This window comes from Hyperoodon ampullatus (genome assembly GCF_949752795.1).
Source record: "Hyperoodon ampullatus genome assembly, chromosome: X".
NCBI lineage: Eukaryota > Metazoa > Chordata > Mammalia > Artiodactyla > Ziphiidae > Hyperoodon > Hyperoodon ampullatus.
Genome location: NC_136913.1, coordinates 83,229,530 through 83,249,294, shown reverse-complemented (window position 1 = coordinate 83,249,294; position 19,765 = coordinate 83,229,530). Strand labels below are relative to the sequence as shown.

General features: G+C 33.4%; 1 protein-coding gene across 1 annotated transcript in view; it reads right to left on the bottom strand.

Moving 5' to 3' along the window:
• Positions 1-19,765, bottom strand: part of DIAPH2 (diaphanous related formin 2) — a gene marked incomplete at its 5' end in the record, with an annotated part of 895,530 nt that overhangs the window by 630,281 nt on the left and 245,484 nt on the right. Inside the window, 4 exons of the mRNA XM_079728322.1 lie at positions 5,555-5,673; positions 8,405-8,521; positions 10,401-10,519; positions 15,842-15,952. Coding sequence (XP_079584448.1) covers positions 5,555-5,673; positions 8,405-8,521; positions 10,401-10,519; positions 15,842-15,952 — 466 coding nt within the window. The remainder of the gene's footprint in view (positions 1-5,554; positions 5,674-8,404; positions 8,522-10,400; positions 10,520-15,841; positions 15,953-19,765) is intronic.

Here is a 19,765-nt window from a genome sequence, read left to right as displayed (position 1 = left end):
AATTTCATTCCTTTTCATGGCCGAGTAACATTTCATTGTATATATACATATACCACATTTCTTTATCCATTTGTCTGTCAACGGGCATTTAGGTTGCTTCCATGACCTGGCTATTGTAAATAGGGCTTCAGCAAACACTGGGGTGCATGTGTATTTTTGAATTATGGTTTTCTCTGGGTATATGCCCAGTAGTGGCATCACCAGGTCATATGGTAATTCTATTTTTAGTTTTTTAAAGAACCTCCATACTGTTCTCCAAAGTGGCTGAATCAATTTACATTCCCACCAACAGTGCAAGAGGGTTCCCTTTTCTCCAGACCCTCTCCAGCATTTGTTGTTTCTACATTTTCTGATGATGCCCATTCTCACTGGTGTGAGGTGACACCTCATTGTAGTTTTGATTTGCATTTCTCTAATAATTAGTGATGTTGAGAAGTTTTCATGGGCTTCTTGCCCATCTGTATGTCTTCTTTGGAGAAATGTGTATTTAAGTCCTCTGTCTATTTTTTGATTGGCTTGTTTGTTTTTTTTAATATTGAGCTACATTAGCTGTATATATATCTTGGAGATTACTCCATTGTCCATTGATTTGTTTGCAAATATTTTCTCGCATTCTGAGGGTTGACTTTTCATCTTGTTTGTAGTTTCTATTGCTTTGCAAAAGCTTTTAAGTCTCATTAGGTCCCATTTGTTTATTTTTCTTTTTATTTCCATTATACTAGGAAGTGGATCAAAAAAAGATCTTGCTGTGATTTAAGTCAAAGAGTGCTCTTCCTATGTTTTCCTCTAAGAGTTTTATAGTGTCTGGTCTTACATTTTGGTCTCTAACCAATTTTGAGTTTATTTCAGGGTATGGTGTAACGGAGTGTCCTAATTCCATTCTTTTACATGTAGCTGTCCAGTTTTCCCAGAACCACTTATTGAAGAGACTATGTTTTCCCCATTGTATATCCTTGCCTCCTTTGTCATAGATCAGTTGACCATAGGTGTGAGGGTTTTTCTCTGGGCTTTCTATCCTGTGCCATTGGACACAAGTGGATCATTCAACGTGATACACCATATTAACAAACTGGATAAAAAGCATATGATAGTCTCAACAGATGAAGAAAAAGTTTTTGAGAAAATTCAACATGAATTTATGATAAAAACTCTCCAGAAAGTAAGCATAGAGGGAACCTATTTCAACATAATAAAGGCCATATATGACATACTCACAGCTAACATCATTCTCAATGGTGAAAAACTGAAACCATTCCCTCTAAGATCAGGAACAAGACAAGGTTTCCCACACTCACCACTATTATTCAACATAGTTTTGGAAGTTTTAGCCACAGCAATCAGAGAAGAAAAAGAAGTAAAAGGAATCCAAATTGGAAAAGAAGAAGTAAAACTGTCACTGTTTGCAAGTGAGATGCTACTAAACATAGAGAATCCTAAAGATACTACAAGAAAACTACTAGAGGTAATCCATGAATTTGGTAAAGTAGCAGGATACAAAATTAATGCACAGAAATCTCTTGCATTCTTATACACTAATGATGAAAAATCTGAAAGAGAAATTAAGGAAACACTCCCATTTACCACAGCAACAAAAAGAATAACACACCTAGGAATAAACCTACCTAAGGAGACAAAAGACCTGTAGGCAGAAATCTATAAGACACTGATGAAAGAAATTAAAGAGAATACAAACAGATGGAGAGATACACCATGATCTTGGATTGGAAGAATCAACATTGTGGAAATGACTCTACTACCCAAAGCAATCCAGTGATTCAATGCAATCCCTATCAAACTACCAATGGCATTTTTCACAGAACCAGAACCAGAAATTTCACAATTTTTATGGAAACATAAAAGACCCTGAATAGCCTAAGGAATCATGAGAAAGAAAAATGGAGCTGGAGAAATTAGGCTCCCTGACTTCAGACTATACTCCAAAGCTACAGTAATCAAGGCAGTATGATATTGGCACAAAAAGAGAAATATAGCTCAATGGAACAGGATAGAAAGCCCAGAGATAAACCAACACATATATGATCACTTTATCGTTGATGAAGGAGGCAAGAATATACAATAGAGAAAAGACAGCCGCTTCAATAAGTGGTGCTGGGAAAACCAGACAGCTACATGTAAAAGAATGATACTAGAACACTCCCTAACACCATACAGAAAAATAAACTCAAAATGGATTAAAGCCCTAAATGTAAGGCCAGACACTATACGACTCTTAGAGCAAAACATAAGCAGAACACTCTATGACATAAATCACAGTAAGACCCTTTTTGACTCACCTCCTAGAGAAATGGAAATAAAAACAAATGGGACCTAATGAAACTTCAAAGCTTTTGCACAGCAAAGGAAACCATAAACAAGACCACAAGACAACCCTCAGAATGGGAGAAAATATTTGCAAACGAAGCAACTGACAAAGGATTAATCTCCAAAATATACAAGCAGCTCACACAGCTCAATATCAAAAAAACAAACAATCCAATCCAAAAATGGGCAGAAGACCTAAATAGACATTTCTCCAAAGAAGATATACAGATTGCCAACAAACACATGAAAGGATGCTCAACATCACTAATCATTAGAGAAATGCAAATCAAAACTACAATGAGGTATCACCTCACACCAGTCAGAATGGCCATCCTCAAAAAATCTACAAACAATAAACGCTGGAGAGGGTGTGGAGAAAAGGGAACCATCTTGCACTGTTGGTGGAAATGTAAATTTATATAGTCACTATGGAGAAGAGTATGGAGGTTCCTTAAATAACAAAAAATAAAACTACCATATGACCCAGTAATCCCACTACTGGGCATATGCCCTGAGAAAACCATAATTCAAACGGAGTCATGTACCACAATGTTCATTGCAGCACTATTTACAATAGCCAGGTCATGGAAGCAACCTAAGTGTCCATCGACAGATGAATGGATAAAGAAGATGTGAAACATATATACAATGGAATATTACTCAGCCATAAAAAGAAACGAAATTGAGTTATTTGTAGTGAGGTGGATGGACCTAGAGTTTGTCATACAGAGTGAAGTAAGTCAGAAAGAGAAAAATAAATACCATATGCTAACACATATATATGGAATCTAAAAAATAATAATAAAAAAAAAGGTTCTGACAAACCTAGGGGCAGGATAGGAATAAAGACCCAGAGGTAGAGAATCAGTTGAGGACATGGGGAGTGGGAAGGGTAAGCTGCGACGAAGTGAGAGAGTGGCATTGACATATGCACACTACCAAATGTAAAATAGATAGTGGGAATCAGCCGCATCACACAGGGAGATCAGCTCGGTGCTTTGTCACCACCTAGAGGGGTGGGATAGGCAGCGTGGGAGGGAGGCACAAGAGGGAGAGGATATGGGGATATATGTATACATATAGCTGATTCACTTTGTTATACAGCAGAAACTAACACAACATTGTAAAGTAATTACACTCCAATAAAAATGTTAAAAAAAATAAAAATCTCAATGGGAAGGCGTTGAAGAAATTTAGGTCAGGATATGATCTGATTTATAAAAAAAAAAGTACTAGACTCACAGACCTGTGAAATCAGAAGAGACTTTATGCTCCTCAAGTCCAGATGATCTTTATTTTAAGAGATCCATTGATTTCCTAGAAGTTCTTCAAGCACCAGCTAATATCTGTGTGTGTGTGTGTGTGTGTGTGTGTGTGTGTGTGTGTGTGTTCTAATGAAAGGTGCATAGCCTTCATCAGCTACTCAAGACATCTGAGCATAAAACATTAAGGACCACACATATATATGACTTATCTGAATTTAGAGCTGAGGAAACTGAAGCCTAGTCAAGTTAAATGATTTGTTCACAATCACAGAGATGATACGTGGATGAGGTCATAATGGGTTTTTGATACTGACTACCCTCTCTCACCTGATTCCTTCATGTCTTCCCACCCCAGTGCTCTTGATTAATGGTGCACAATCCTAAGTACCTGGCACACAGTACCCAAAACAAATATCCACTGAACACTGAATGAGTTAGCCAAAATCAACAGTAGCGTATATGCACCAACTATGGTCCATAATAGATTGTAAGCCAATACAAGTATTTGGAAACAGTCCCTTATAACTCTCAACAAATATGAAATAAGCTACTGAGTCTATTAAGCCCAGGGAAATATATGCAGTGAGGCCAACATTCACATTAATTGCAGGGGCAGGGTACGTTGGCACAAGCTTTCTGAGAAGCATTTGGCCTTTCAAAGTTCACACCCTCAGGGGAATCAATCCTAAGGAAATATTGAGAAGAAGCCAAATATTTATATAAAGGATGTTCACAGTAAATTCATTTATAATTATAAAAACCTGAAAACAATCTATATGTACAATAAGAAAGGACTGGTCAAGATGATTATGACATTGTATAAAATGGAATATTATATAGACATTCAAAGTCACATTTTGCAGGTTAATATTGAAAAATTCTAATAATATAATGCTCCATGAAAAATCAGCATATAGATATATAGAAGAGGAATAGAGGAGGGAGGGAGATAGAGTGAGAGCAAGAGAGAGAGAGGGAGAGAGATGAAAATGGAGATAACAAGACGTGCTGAGCTGAACAGTGAGTAATGGTGAAATGTACTGAGCTTGAAAAGTGTAATTGGTGGTTTATTTTGTCACTTACATAAGTCTCCAGATTGCCTATGATAAGTGAGCATCAGTTTCACAATCAGATGAGAATAATACATGATAAATAACAAGGAATTCATCTTTGAATATTGCTGTGAGTCTTCCCTGGGCTATGGAGTGAAGAATAACATATAACTGGCATTCAACAGCTGTTGTTTCCTACCTTTAAACACAAAGACAAATGTTTGAATCGTAGCAGTAGTGATTTCGACTAGGTATAAATAAAACTGCTTAACTATAAGGTCATATGGCATAGTATATTTCACAAAAGAGGTTTCACATCATCCTTCAGAGATTATTCCAGAAACTGTAGCTAGTTACCAGTCTCAGATAATATAAGGTCATTTCCACAACAATCCAAGTAGATGAACATGATCATCTCAAATTCTTTCCTAGCTCTAAGCTCTATGAAAATATAAAATGATCTACTTTAATAGAATTAAAAGGTCTTAAGTTACTGAAACCAACCTGTATTTTCTTTCTCAGACCTGAACACTAATAACATAGCATTACTAATTAGACCCTGTTGTTCACAACAAAACCATAAATGTACCAGCATAAATTGAATCAATGCATTTCAGAGTCATGTTTCTAAAAAGCAAGGCATTCACCCCTAATATAATGTTTTTGGTGTGGCATTGACTTTAAACTGAATTCAAGAGTGTTGAAACTTAACAAATAGATTAGTATCTCCAATCACAGAGGCAGAACTCTCATGATCATCATAATTAATAGTTATAGCAAATGAGTACCCACAGACACAATGACTTACCAGGTATTAATAGAGGAAGTTTAGTGAGAGAGCTACACTTAAAAAGTGTCTATTAGACAGAAGAGAGTAAAACACAATCAAATGACATTGAGGATTATATCACATACCTATCAGATGAGTGAAATCAATGTCTAGTCTTTGTCTGTACTTGAAATCTGGGTCCATACCACTGCAGTGCAGCACTATCTGTGAAACACACTCCTCAACTATTTTGTAATACTGTGGCCTGCAAAAAAGAAGAAGTAATCTTGAATACCTTTTCTACCTATACAAATCAATTTTCTTAAGAAGTGATTCTGCATGATAAAGAAAACTAGGTCATTTTCTAGCAGGCTAAAAAACTCTTTTCTAGCCATTACACTCACTCAGGAGGAATATGCCTAAGCTTAAAGATGGGTTGGATGTTATAGTGCAAAACCCATTGTAATATAATCAGCTGTGAACACTTAGTGACTTAATACTCTAGTTTGCAGGGATTCATGCTTGTGTTCAAAGATACTTATCAACCTTATCTACTAAATTAAGCTATTGTTCCTAAAGTTAATAAAAACAAATGACTCTTTAGTTCTACATCTATGGATACAGAAATGGTTCTAGGCCTCTCCAAGTTCTCAATTTCAATAAGGAATGAGTACCTTGGCATTACATGGCAAACAATGTATTGAATTTACTGCCACACTTTTACTCAAGATAGCTATAACAGCTTTTACAAAACTGGACTCAGCCACTTATGTTACAGACTACTCCAAAGATCTATTTATACACATATTTTAAAAGATCCATTTTATAGAAGCATACACACTAAATATGCATGGTGATAGCTTCAATTTGTTCAGTGTCAAAGGTTTGAAACATTTCCTAATTCTGTAATCTATCAAGGTAATTCTGGCCTTAAAAATGACCACTTACATACTTCAAAAATTTTAAAAAGGCACTTTTTGCATTAAAATTCGGGGAAAATTTAGTATTTATCAGCAGCTAATAAGTTCAATAGAGAAAAAATCAGAAAGAAATACTACTATGGACAAACTATGACATAAACATCCCTAAAATTAGTGTGCTGATAACTAGCCAACCTACTAAAAGTTTGCAAATAAAGCCAAACATACTCTAATTGCTCTTATATGTCTTTTGTCATGGGGCTGATCTCAAGGATGAGAATAAATAGCAATATGTATTACACATCTGAGGCTTTTTCAAGTCATCATCAGATCTAGGGTAAACAATATTGGATTATAATCAATCTAGTCAATGACTCTGGGTAAACAGGGAAAACACAGTGGTTCTCTTTCAGGACAAATTAATTATCCATAAGTAGAATAAAAGTGCTAGTCGCACATCTACCTCACATGGATGTTCTCAGGATGAAAAGGACGTCATGTTAGAACAACTTCTCGTTTATTCAAAGTTACTGAGAAATGGACGGTTTCACACAAATTATTTCCCCAGGTAACTGTGTACCCATGGGCACAGTACCCCTTTAGTTGTCAGTACTTATTTGAGAAAACAACAATCATTTTGGTTGGATTACTGTCTTTCCTGCTTAAAAAAAACAGCATATTTTAAACATTTTTCTATGTTTCTGTAACATCATGATGCCCATCAGTTATTGCAACTGGCCTGAACTATAAAGAAAACTATAATAGTTCTCTATGGACTTTAGAATTGTCATTTTTGTTGTGACTGTACCCGACCCCATGGTAGCCTTCCTTTGCCCTTTAATCAACCAAGGTTTGAGAAATCAGAGAACCTAGGTTGCTAGAATTTCATGCATATTAGAGTATGAAGAACAACTAAGAGTCTCTTAAACAGTTAAATATAAGATCACGGTCACCAACTTATGGATAATTTCAGTCATTCAGAAACCCTTCTCTAATTTTCTGGTTTTCAGATATATTCCCAGAACTACACTCTGAAATTTCTGACTTTATGGATTATTATTATATTCGTTTATTTAGAAGAATTACATTGCTGTGTATAAAGCTGAAATATTAGTATTATTATTTTCTTAGATAAGATCACACCTATTTCTAGATAATACAAGAGGAATAACAATAGTCTTATTAAAATATACAAGGACTTAAAATGCTTACTAAATAGCAAATTTTATCATTGCTGTTTTTATTATTATTAAACTTCTGAAAGAGGGCTTCCTTCAGCTACCAGGTTCAAAAAAATATCCACATCCACACACCCTGTGCACACTAAAACTAAAGCACTTTTACCACATTACAATATAGTGATACTATCTCTATATTCTATTGTTCCTACCACCACATTATATAAATTCATGGGAAGTGTGGCAGATACTGCTAGATGTCCTATGATGTCCACGCTTCTCTTTTTCCTTTACTATTTGAACTTTATGTTTACCTGTGTATATTGCTTGCCAGAATAATATTTCCCATTTCCTTTCACTTATTGCTTCATAAAATCATCTCAGAACTTAGTGGTTCAAAACAATAACATAATCTTATTATCCCTCACATTTTTGTGGGTAAGAAATTCAGGAGGCGCCAATCAAGTCCGTTGGCTCAGATCTTACACACGGCTTCAGCCAGCTAGAGAGAGACCTAGAAGAATAGGGTGGACTGAACATAAAAAAAAAAAAAAAAAAAAGTACGAGGACTTAAAAGTTCTACCATAGACTCTTCAGAGCTTACTCTGTGCCACAAAAAAAATTCATCATAGGGTCAGTAAAATCTGTTGGGTTCATTGCTACTGAAATGGCATACCCCGTTTTTATAAGTATATTCTTCTGGCTCAATTAAAAATAGATTGAAAAAAATGTTATCTAGAGTCGTCAAACTCTTATACTCCATGCATATATATATATATATATATATATATATATATATATATATATGCATATACTGTCTAGACACCACTACATTGTTAATTTTCCTTTAAAATCCAATTCAAATTATACAAATTGTACTCTCATAGCAGCTTCTTACCTGATATAATAATCATTTCTGATGAGCAAAAAATGTTGTAGAATGGATAATAAGTAATTTTCAGCAGCAGTGTCCTTCAACATATTATACAGAAGATGGTACACTTCATTCATATCAGTGGAAAGTAAGTAAAGGAAAAAAATCAAGGATTCTTGATAACAGTTTCATTCATAACAAAAGCAGCTTCAGTTTTGAAAACACTGATATATCATTTTGCTTGCATTACTGTTTCTAAACCTTCAACTCCATGTTCCAGTATTTAAAACATTTCCATAAAGAAATTTAATCTATGGATCACTTTAATCTTTTAACAAGTGAAAGAGACTTAGAGTATTTCCAAGACCATTTAACCATTAAACATTTAAATTATCAGCTGTTCATTATATTTTAAAATTCCAGCTTATAGTTGGTACCATTGGAACAGCAATGCTATTAATGAAAATGTTTTTTCTTGACCTTCCTGTGGTTGTGATGGAAACCTATATTAATGCATGCAAGCCAATACTCCTGTCTTTTCACTGCCCACATAAGATAGTAATGCAAATAAGCATTGTGTGGGCTGCTAAAAGTTCATAAAAACCAGTTTTATTTTATACAGATGAAATACTTACTACATATGAAATCATTACTGTTTGTATTTATTTGTATGTCATTATTTGATAAGGAACTTGAAACATATTTTTCTTAGGATATAAAAAGAGTGGTAGAAGTTTAAATGCTTTTAGTAAACTAGAAAACAGATTTAAAAAATGGATTCACTTTTATAAGAAAAGCGAGGACCTAGAAAAATCGATGTAAAAGAAAAGGAGAAGAGGAGATGTAATCCAGCATCTTAAAAATAACCTGAAATGTCAACGTTTTCTCTGAAATAGAATTAAGTATATGATGGATTACTTCTTAGACCCCATGTAAGAGTGTTGTGTTAAAGTCTCATAAGGTCCTTTTGATGGCTATGGAATAGATCCAAAAATAGCTTTCTGATGAAGGGAAATTTATATAAAGCAAGATATTTATTAATTGATATAAAAAGCATTTAATTTTATGGAGACCACTGTAGACTAGAGTCACTGATTAAGAATAAGAAATTACTAGAAATTATCTCTCATAATAACAAAATTGTTATTCATTGCACTTATCCAGTACTCATGTGTAAGATGCTTTGATAGGAACATTGTAGGAAAAAGTTGAAACACTTGTGCCCTCCATCTCATAGGCACAAAGAAGTGTGTATAAATAAGGCAGATGCAAGCAAAGCACTGTAGAGTGAGGAGGAAGATGGAAAAAGACGTTATAGAGAAAAAGTCCAGCTCAAAGGTCATTTTGGTTCCGAAGTATTTCCCAATTTCCTCAGAACCCATAAGTAAGAAGTTTAATGGGTGTGAAACAAATGGCCATCAATGCTATGACAACCATCTTTCAGATCTAAAATCATTTTGTATAAAATCATTGCCATAGGAAGATTATATGCTAGTTGTATTTGACTCAAATGCTTCTACTCTAGCATCATTGTTATAGTCAGACCCTATCACATCTAAACATTTTCCCCCCGCTAAAGAACCAAAATATTTGAATTGAGAATAAGACATCTATTTGAATTGAATGATATCTCTAAGTCACTGGAGTACCATTTAATAAACTGAAAAAGTATATTACCTATAGTCACATATGAACTCACTGACCTTTTCCCCAAAAAAATCCTTATCCATGAGGAATACTGCCTTAGGCTCTTGTCTATTCAAGACCATTGAGCAGAGTATACCTATAATGCAGCAAGCCATTGTGCGGATTTCAATACAGTCTGTGTAAATCATCAGGACAGTCTGACAATTCTTCAACATGAATCTCAAGGACAGCATCATCGTGAAGTTCTAATATAAATAAATGGATATAAATTGGGCTGGCAGACAAGAATTCTAATAATGGTTCACAAAATCACCCACAAATCCCTTTTTCACAGTACATGCAAAATGATTTTTGTGGTTCGTCAAAAGGATATTCCATTTCTGCTCGAATGTCATTGAGACGGTGTGATAATTCAGTTAGGTCGTCCTCTTTGTTCTCATCAAATACTTTCAACTGAATATCAAGCTCGTCATTCTCTTTTTCTTTCAGATCCTAATATATAAACAGAAAAATTAACAGACGAATAACAGTTTAACAACATCATACTTTGGCAATAAAGGCCTGACACTATTATTCATCTACATACACAGAAGCAATTTCAAATATTGACCCAGGCACTTGGTTTCCTGAAAGAAAGTAAATGTACTCTGTTTTTCTATTTTAAAATGAAAGAACCTCATTGCATTCACCGCTTTTCTTTTCATGCTCCAGATTTTGACGATTCACATTAAAAAATTAACGATCACTTTCGCAACGGAAAAAAAAACTAATTGCTACAAACCCAAATTAAATGCTGTCGTTTTGACTAAACACACTAATCAAAGATCACAAAAGAACTCATGCAGTTAGAATATTCACATATGCCTCTGGCAAAAAATGCGAATATAGATCAATTGTATTAATGAAGAACAAATGCAAGGATATATTCAAGCACAACAGTCCCAAGTATGGCGTGGAAAGTTGTAAAAACAAATTTACTTTAAATGACATTTTGTGATTTTTAAAGCAAAAAGGCGTCAGGACTTTCTTAATCAAGATGCAAAATTAGCCTCCTCCCCCACCTTTTATTTTTGCTTAGCCGAATCACAAAATACCAACTTGGGCATCAAAGACCTGTTTTTGTAATACATTATAAGCACATGCATTACAAACCTCTGATAATTTTCAAAATCATAGTATAAACAAAATCTTTGGAAGCATGCCACACTAGAGATTGTTGGGCTTAATATATATCACCTGGAATATCTTTTAATATGTGTCCATTAAGTTGCCGCTTTCAAAACCCAAATCGATAATCACAACTGTGGATGCTCAAGGGTGATACCGAAAGAGGGACTAGGATGTTCAGAGCTGAGCTTGAACTCTAAAAGGAAATGCAAGCACGGTGTACTTCAAATTAGGTCGATAAAACAAACTCGGATCCATTTTCTTGTTTCTATTTTTATTCAATAGGACGACTTTAAATGGAGATGCAACGCATATTACTGAAGCCAAACACAAATTTATGCAATTTCTAGGTGTTCTTTTTCTAACGTTCACATACATAATAATTTACCTACAGAGCATATGAAAATATTAATATGTTTCTATATAATTGCATATAAAATACATAACAAATACATGTATTTAAACTTAATTTCCTCTTGAGTAATAATTTGTTTTAGGTCTAACTTTCCACTTTGAAAGGGAATGAAGAAATTTATTGGAATTAAAGTTATCTAACATTGGTGAGTTATATTATCAGGTGATTTCTGAACTCAATTCAGAAAAGAGCAGGAGCCAGACACACCCAATATGCTGGTCATTGCAGAAAAAAACCTTTAATATGTGGGATAGGGAGGGTGGGAGGGAGGAAGATGCAAGAGGGAAGAGATATGGGAACATATGTATATGTATAACTGATTCACTTTGTTATAAAGCAGAAACTAACACACCATTGTAAAGCAATTATACTCCAATAAAGATGTAAAAAAAATAAAAACTTCATGTGTAATGTAAGGAGCTGATAAGAATATACTTTCATTCTCTCTCAAAAAAAAAACCTTTATAATATGGAATTTTTCCTTATTCTTATGTCACAAGATATTCTTTCTTAGATGTTCACTATCAGACTTTAACACACCCAAATATGTTTGGAAAATAGAAAAAACAAGTTAATTAAATGCTGTCATTTAATCAGCATCAGAACTTTACAAAACACGGACTCAACCTTCATGATTAAAATATTTTCAGGGAAAATAACTGGTTAAATGTTTATTTCAGTTTTTAATTAGGACAACACATTAGTTATATAAGATATATAGTATATGAACATGTACAGTACAATATAAAAATATAGATATGTATAAATGAAATATCTCATAAATAGTGTTCATTAATAATGCTCTGTAAAAATATATATGCATATCTACATACACACACATATATAAAAATCTTCCTTTTATTCAAATGTCAAACCTTGAAAGGTATATTCAAAAATTCTTGATAAAATAAACATTTAATGAATTAATAAAAGTTTCATATAGCACAAATGTGACAGATACCCCATTGAAAAAAGGGAAATGCATCACTGAAGTTTATATTTTAAATGAAGAATGGCATAAAATTACTGAATTACACTACTAATAATTATGTGAAATACTGTAAATATGTTTCAGTTATTTTTTAAACAGATTTGCGGTACAGATACAGAATATTTTCAGCAGATTCTCTAAAACATATAAATAAGTCTCTATAATATGGTGTACTTCAAAGGAAATCAAAGTCCATTACCAGTACATGACTGATTACCAGTCAAGCCATCAAAATTGAGTCTTCAAAAGAGTAAGAAAGGGTTTGTCGGTCTTTTAAAAGAGGTTAAGAATGCCTGCTGCCTACAGACACAATTTCTTACTATCTTGTTCCTTCACATATCTGACTTATTTAATATTTTCTTAATTTATTTAACTAACTAAAAGGCAGATGGAGAAAACTTCACAAGAAATCAATGTAAGTTAACTACAGAGAAAATACTATTTTAAAAATCACTATATACTGTTTAATAACTCATTTGTCCCAAATTACTAAAGCAAATTTATGAAAAGTAAATTTTCCATGTAAGTGAAATATAAACTCTCTTTAATCATAATTTATCTATAGAGACAGGGCAAATTTTGAAAATAAATTTCTACAGAATGTAATTAAAATAACTGTCCTTGTCTTGAGGATTCTAATTATTATATGAAACAAAAGTTTCACTCTACTACAATGATGGTCTCAGGGATTACTGAAATACTAAGAACTATTAAGAACTATTCTTCCCCAACACCTAATGATTCCAGATATTTATAATTTTTGATCCATGTACCAACAATTTATATTAGCCCTAGCCACGTCTAATTTGCTGCTTTGAATATGATATATTCCAGAAAATTAGCAAGCTCCTCCTGTTAGAACAGTGTATAAAATAAGAGTAAATAGGATAAAAGCCAGGATATTAAAGACTCATTATGAATATATTATTAGGCTTCCATGCATGTGTAAAAGATGTTTGATATTACTATAAATTCTAGTGGTTGAAATTTAAATATTTAGTAAATTAGATAGCTAGACAGCAGTTGACATGTTAGGTACATCTAGTATACATTAAAGCATGACCATTCTGACTTTTGCTCCAAATTGTGATAATAAAACTTCAAGGACAACAACAGTAGTGAAATGTATGGTATTAAGGGAAGGACCTCTAATCTCAGGGTTTATCTGCCTAGATCCTGATTCTCATATTGTATATCAGAAATACCTGGGGAGGATTATTTTCTTTCAAACCAAACATCTCTGCCCTACCCCCAATAAGATTTTGATAGACTCTCTTTAGGGGGACATGCCCAACTTCTTGAGAACCAGAGCCCTATTTAGCCATATTTCACTCCATTGTCACAGGAAGAAAAAGAAATTGAGAATCCTTGTAGGTTCTATTCCAAAACTTTAAGAGGCAGAAACATGATACTTCTCACTTTCCTCTTGCTGAAGGATCCCTGAGATCTAAGAATCAGGGCATACTGAAGGGATGTGATAGTTAAAGAAAAATCTAACTGGAAGCATAAGTTAAGAGGTACAGGGTACCGCAAGGGGCTTTATATACAGCTACAGGGCCAATGCGAAAGTGTAGCTAAGAAACACTGATGCAAAATCTTAGCTGTCAATGTAACCAAAGGAAAAATACCATGAGACCACTGAGCCCAGCAGAAATGAGCACACCCTGGCAAACGTGCAAAAGGTAAGGACAAGAGCTACTGTGCCTACCCTTTCTGAAAAGATGAGGACTTAAATAAATTGAGAGTCACAGTTTTCTTGACCAGCCATTCAGTAGCATAAGGTAAAAAATGAATGTTTAATTATAAATAGACACAGGGAAATGAAAGCTGGAGCAGACAGCAACAACTAAGGCAGAAAAACATGGCATATTAGTAAATGAGTAGAGGATCTTCAGGAGCCCCTGAGGCCAACAAGTGTCCAAAGACATGATTACTCTCCCAGAAACAGAGGACCAGTTCCGAGAGGACAAGGATGGAAACACTGAGTAGGCAACTCAAAAGCACACTAGAATGAGGACTGTAATATTACCTCTAGCTACATAAGACCACAGACTTTTCATGAGGAGAGATTTGTGACAAAAAAAAGAATAAGTGTGTTACATGCACTATAATTAGTGAATGTGCCTAAGTTATTGAACCTCTATTCGGGTCACTTACGATGATGCTTTGATTCACTGCAACCAATTCCTTGCTTTTTAAAGTCATGGATGAAAGAACCATTCAAAGTGGAATTGACATAGAAATTTCTAAAAATGCACAGATCCAATCATATATCTTATTAAAATGGGTTTCAATAGACCCAATTGTATATTTTATGATGATGAGTTTCAACTACTTTCAGTTAAGACTATCAGAAGACAAGTTACAGATGCATGCTACACACTAGTCCCTCACCAGGAAATATCCCTGATTTTGGTATTTCTAATACCCTAGGAATACCTTATATATACGCTCATTGACATTTGTTTTATTTTGTTTTTTCTTTCCTCAGTCCTTTTATTCCCCACCCCTACATTTACTTCTTGTTTATCAGGTATGGTCTAAGTAGCTTAAATAAAGAAACTAGTGAGATTTTACTTGTCTCCTTTAAAAATGCCACAGTCTTGAACAAAATCCTTCTTTAGTTAACATACTAAGTATAAAGTCATGGTAGTTGTATTTCTATTTATAGAATAAGTGTGCTCATTTATCTTAGAACAAGCCTATAAAGTTATTTCAAAAATGTTTTTAACAGTATCACAATTAGCACAGATATCCACACTCAACTTAAGAAATAAAATTTGTTTTTCTTTAGAAAAGTTGCTATGGATTTATAACAAGAATACCTTATGTTATGTGTCTAGAATATACTAATCAAAATTTTATGCATACTTATGCTGAATATAAAGGAAATCAATCTAAGTTATCAAAGAAGAAAGCAAAAAATTTTAATGAAAAATTGAAATGGCAAAAAAATAGCAGTCTTTTATGTTCTCAGTATTCAAAGTCAAAGAAAAGTTCCCTTTGACTTCAAGAAGACCAAAAAAGCCATCACTTCTGGACATACCATTAGCTGAATTCCGAATCATCAGTTGTATGTAGAGACTAACGCTACTGCAACATCAAAAAGCTAACAAAATGTCCAGTGCTTTACAAAAGGAAACGGCAAGGCACATTTATTTACTTTGCTGAAAGTACTTTTGTCTAAAGAGAGAAAAACATTAAAGTTCATAAGCATAATAAATGTGCACATTCCACTTACTGGTAACATTGTTTTTAGTCCTGAACGAAGGAATTCATTCCTTAAATGTATTCGAAAATCAAGCTCATAAGGAGATGTGACAAGGGCATTTATAAACTGCATGCAGGCCACCTGCAATTAGAAAGTAAACTTTGTTAAAAAAAAGTTTTTTTTTTAATTAAAGAAATACTTAATGCATTCAGATAATTTTTTTCCATTTACTAAAGGAATACATACATATATTATGAAATACATCAAGAAATGCAAATGTTTATATAAGTATAATGATTATGACTTTACAGTAGAAACAAAAACATTAACAATAGAGTTTCTAATGTCCAGAGAAATTCTAACGAAGATATGATGGTTGGTCAAGTACTGCTATGCTTTGCTAAACAATATGAAGGAATATTAAACTTTCTCTGAGAAACTCCAAGTTCCAACAGTGTGGATATGGATCCCTTTAAAAAGATCATGAAATGTATCTTTCATATCCAGCTGTCCTCAGAGGGTGCTTGGCCTCAATTCTATATGGTTATAAACACTTTTCTAAAATAAATCAAACAAAGCTATAAAAGTACCCTGATGTTAAACAGGGAACAGCGATAACTTAGAGGTATTATTACACTGAGTTACACTCTCTCCATTCTATTATTGGATAGATTTGCACAAAATATAGAGTATTAAACTATATGAATAAGATGAATTAATTTACTATATAAAAAAATGAATGCAAGTGAATTAAGATAAACTAGAAGGCACTATGACACAAATACTAATGTGCATTGCATGATAAAGTAAATATAAGAGCTTGTTTTCAAGTAAAGGTGATTCATTACTTAGACTGACGCTGGAAAATGAGTTTTGGTTTTCTTCTGTTATTGAGGTTCCCTTTTATAAAAGAGGAGGGAGTTATTTTCCATTAATTGCAAGCTAGGAGAGTGTCAACCAAATGCTAACTGCCAAGTGTTCCAAAGATTATTCCTCATTTTTGGAAAATGCTGCTCACGTATAAGGCAATTGGCTAATAGTTTAAGTGAAGGGCTGCACACTGAAATTTATTATTTCTAAAGTATGCAATGAGTCTTGTGTTCAAAGAGCTGACTGCAAGGGGACCACTGGAAAATACCAGATTTAGTAAATATGTTAAGTATATATAGAAAGGAGCACAAATAAATCAATAGTTAGTATGGAAAAACACATCAGCAAAAGAAAAATATTTCAAATGTATTTTGACTTGACTTCATCCAGACCTGTTATTATGATAGTGATTTTTTTCAAGTAGAGACAAATATTAAAAGCTATATTGCATTTATTGTTATACCTTTATCTTATGCATTTAAGCTGTTTTGGAGGAGATTAGCCTATCTAGCTCACATCCAGGTTCAAAAATCAAAAGTTGCATGCATTAAAAGGGATTATCGAGGTTGTCTCTAACATTACTAGCTATCTAAATGATAATTGAACAATTCAGTCCAATTCTTATGAATGCTCAAATGTCAAGCTAAATCACTTAGACATCTGACTAAATATTTGCCATTGACTTGGCATTACCTCAAAAGTCATATCAGATAAGTTATTATGATGCTTGTGCCTTAATGGGTTACTTAACCTTCCTGTTTACAGTAAGAAAATGTTTAAGTCTTCATATAGTTTCAGTAGGCTGGAATATAAGTTTGCACAGCGTATGAGTCCATAGGTATATTATGACTGTATTTGCATGAATGATTCTTGTTATGTTACAATTCTGACCTGACAGAACAAGCCAAAATACATGTCCAATCCAAAATTAATAGAGAGAAAAGTTGCCATCTGCTAGGATTGTTCTTGCCAGAAGAAATTCTAGCTTAATGGCTTGTATTAATACCCTACAAGCAAAGAGAACATTTCCATAAGAAACAAGTTAATGAGTCTTGGAATTGTACCTTTATACAATAAAAGTATTTGGATCAGGAAATTATAAAAATAGTAAAAGCCAAAAAAATTAATGAATGTAACATCAAAATAATTTTACATTTAATAATATAAATGTTGCAATGCTTTTAAATACTCACTTAACACACAATGTATGAATATATAACTAAATGCTAAAAAAATAAGTTACATCCATTGACTATAGTAAAAAATACCACACACTTTGAAGTCAGTAGTTTAAACAGGTAATAGCACTGGTTTATCAATGTACTATTTATTGTTTATCAAATTCTAAAAGATATTTAATTACTTACAAATAGCATAAGATGAATATTCATACTATCATGTCATTTTTCAACATAATCTGCTAAAGCAATGCTCTTTAATAGGAATATTTACATTGTATGAATGTGGAGAACAAAAAGAATCATCTTAATTATCTCCATTCCTTTATACTGCTACACAATTACTGCCCTTTTCAGAGGATAGGAACAAAATCAATCCAACTGTCACTATTTACAAAGTTAAATTTTTAAAATGTAATTAGTTTATAGGACAGAGTATATTATTATTTAATTAAAATATGAAATGCCCATTGTGTGGATTCTGAATTCATAGCTAAATACAAACCTCCAAACTATTATCATCATTAATGTGTTGTATTAGTTTTTGTTACCAGACAATTTAGGAGCTTTACATAATTCACCATCTAATCTCACCCTCACAAAAACCATGAGATAAGTGTTACTATTATCCTTATTTCACAGATGATGAAGCTGAGGCTCAAAGCAGATAAATAACTTATACAAGGTGACACAGCAAGGAGGAAATTCATGATTCTAAACATATCACTTTACTCCAAATACAGTATAATTTTCAGCACATTCCAGATGCCTCATAAACTCCATTCCTAGATTAACACAACAAAATATTTTAAGGATGGGTAAGATAATAAAATTTAATTCATGTTTAAAATATTGGGAATACCTAACTTTGAAACTATAGGTGAATTAGAAAAACATATAATTATTTTAATATGCTGTCTAGTATATAAAATGGTTATCTTATGGTTATCAAGTATACCTCAATAAAAATAAAGTGGTTATCATAATACATAATGGAATGTGAAAGGAAGGAAGGAAAGAAGAAAGAAACAAAGAAACAAAGAAAGAAACAAAGAAAGATAGAAAAGGAAGAGAGAGGAAGGGTGGGGGGAAGGGAGGAAGGGAGATAGAAAATGGTTTCTGGAGTTACATCCCACTTTATATATATCCTGAACAGTGACCTATGGACAGCATCCCATCATCCAAAACGATGGTCCCTCACTCTCCTTTACTTCCTGCCACCCTACTCCCTCCACTCCCTATTCAGCATAGATGTGCACGCAAATACACACATCACATACACACACACACACACACACACACACACACACGAGTATGCTGTTCAATACAGAGTCACTGACTACAATTTAAATTTAGCTTAATTATAATTAAATAAAATTTAAAATGCTGTTTCTCAGTTTCATTAGTTACAGTTCAAGTGTTCAACAGCCACATGTGGCTAGTGGCTCCCATATTGGACAGCACGGATATAGGAGACTGCAGAAAGTCTGACTGAATAGCACTGCACTGGACACTTTAAAAAGGATTCTGGCCTAATATCTAAAACCTAAGCTCCAAAGCAGTATAAAACTCATTTCTGAATAATGGAACTTTCAAAATTGACATTGTTCGACTTCCAAATATATAAATCTTTAAGAGCATCACTGAACGATATTGTCCTCTTACAATGAAAAATCAATCTACTTTCAAAAAACAAAACTCTAACTCCAGAGATAGAAAATAAAGAATTATGGGATTTGAAAGCTAGAAAGAACATAAAATACTCTGGTCCAATATCCTCATTTAAAGATAAGGAAACTGAAAACCTAGGAAGATTAGATGATTTGCCCAAGACTGTATAGCTAATAATAAAACACAAAGATTGGATTTGAACTCAGGCCTCATGACTTTTAGTCTTTTAGGTAGA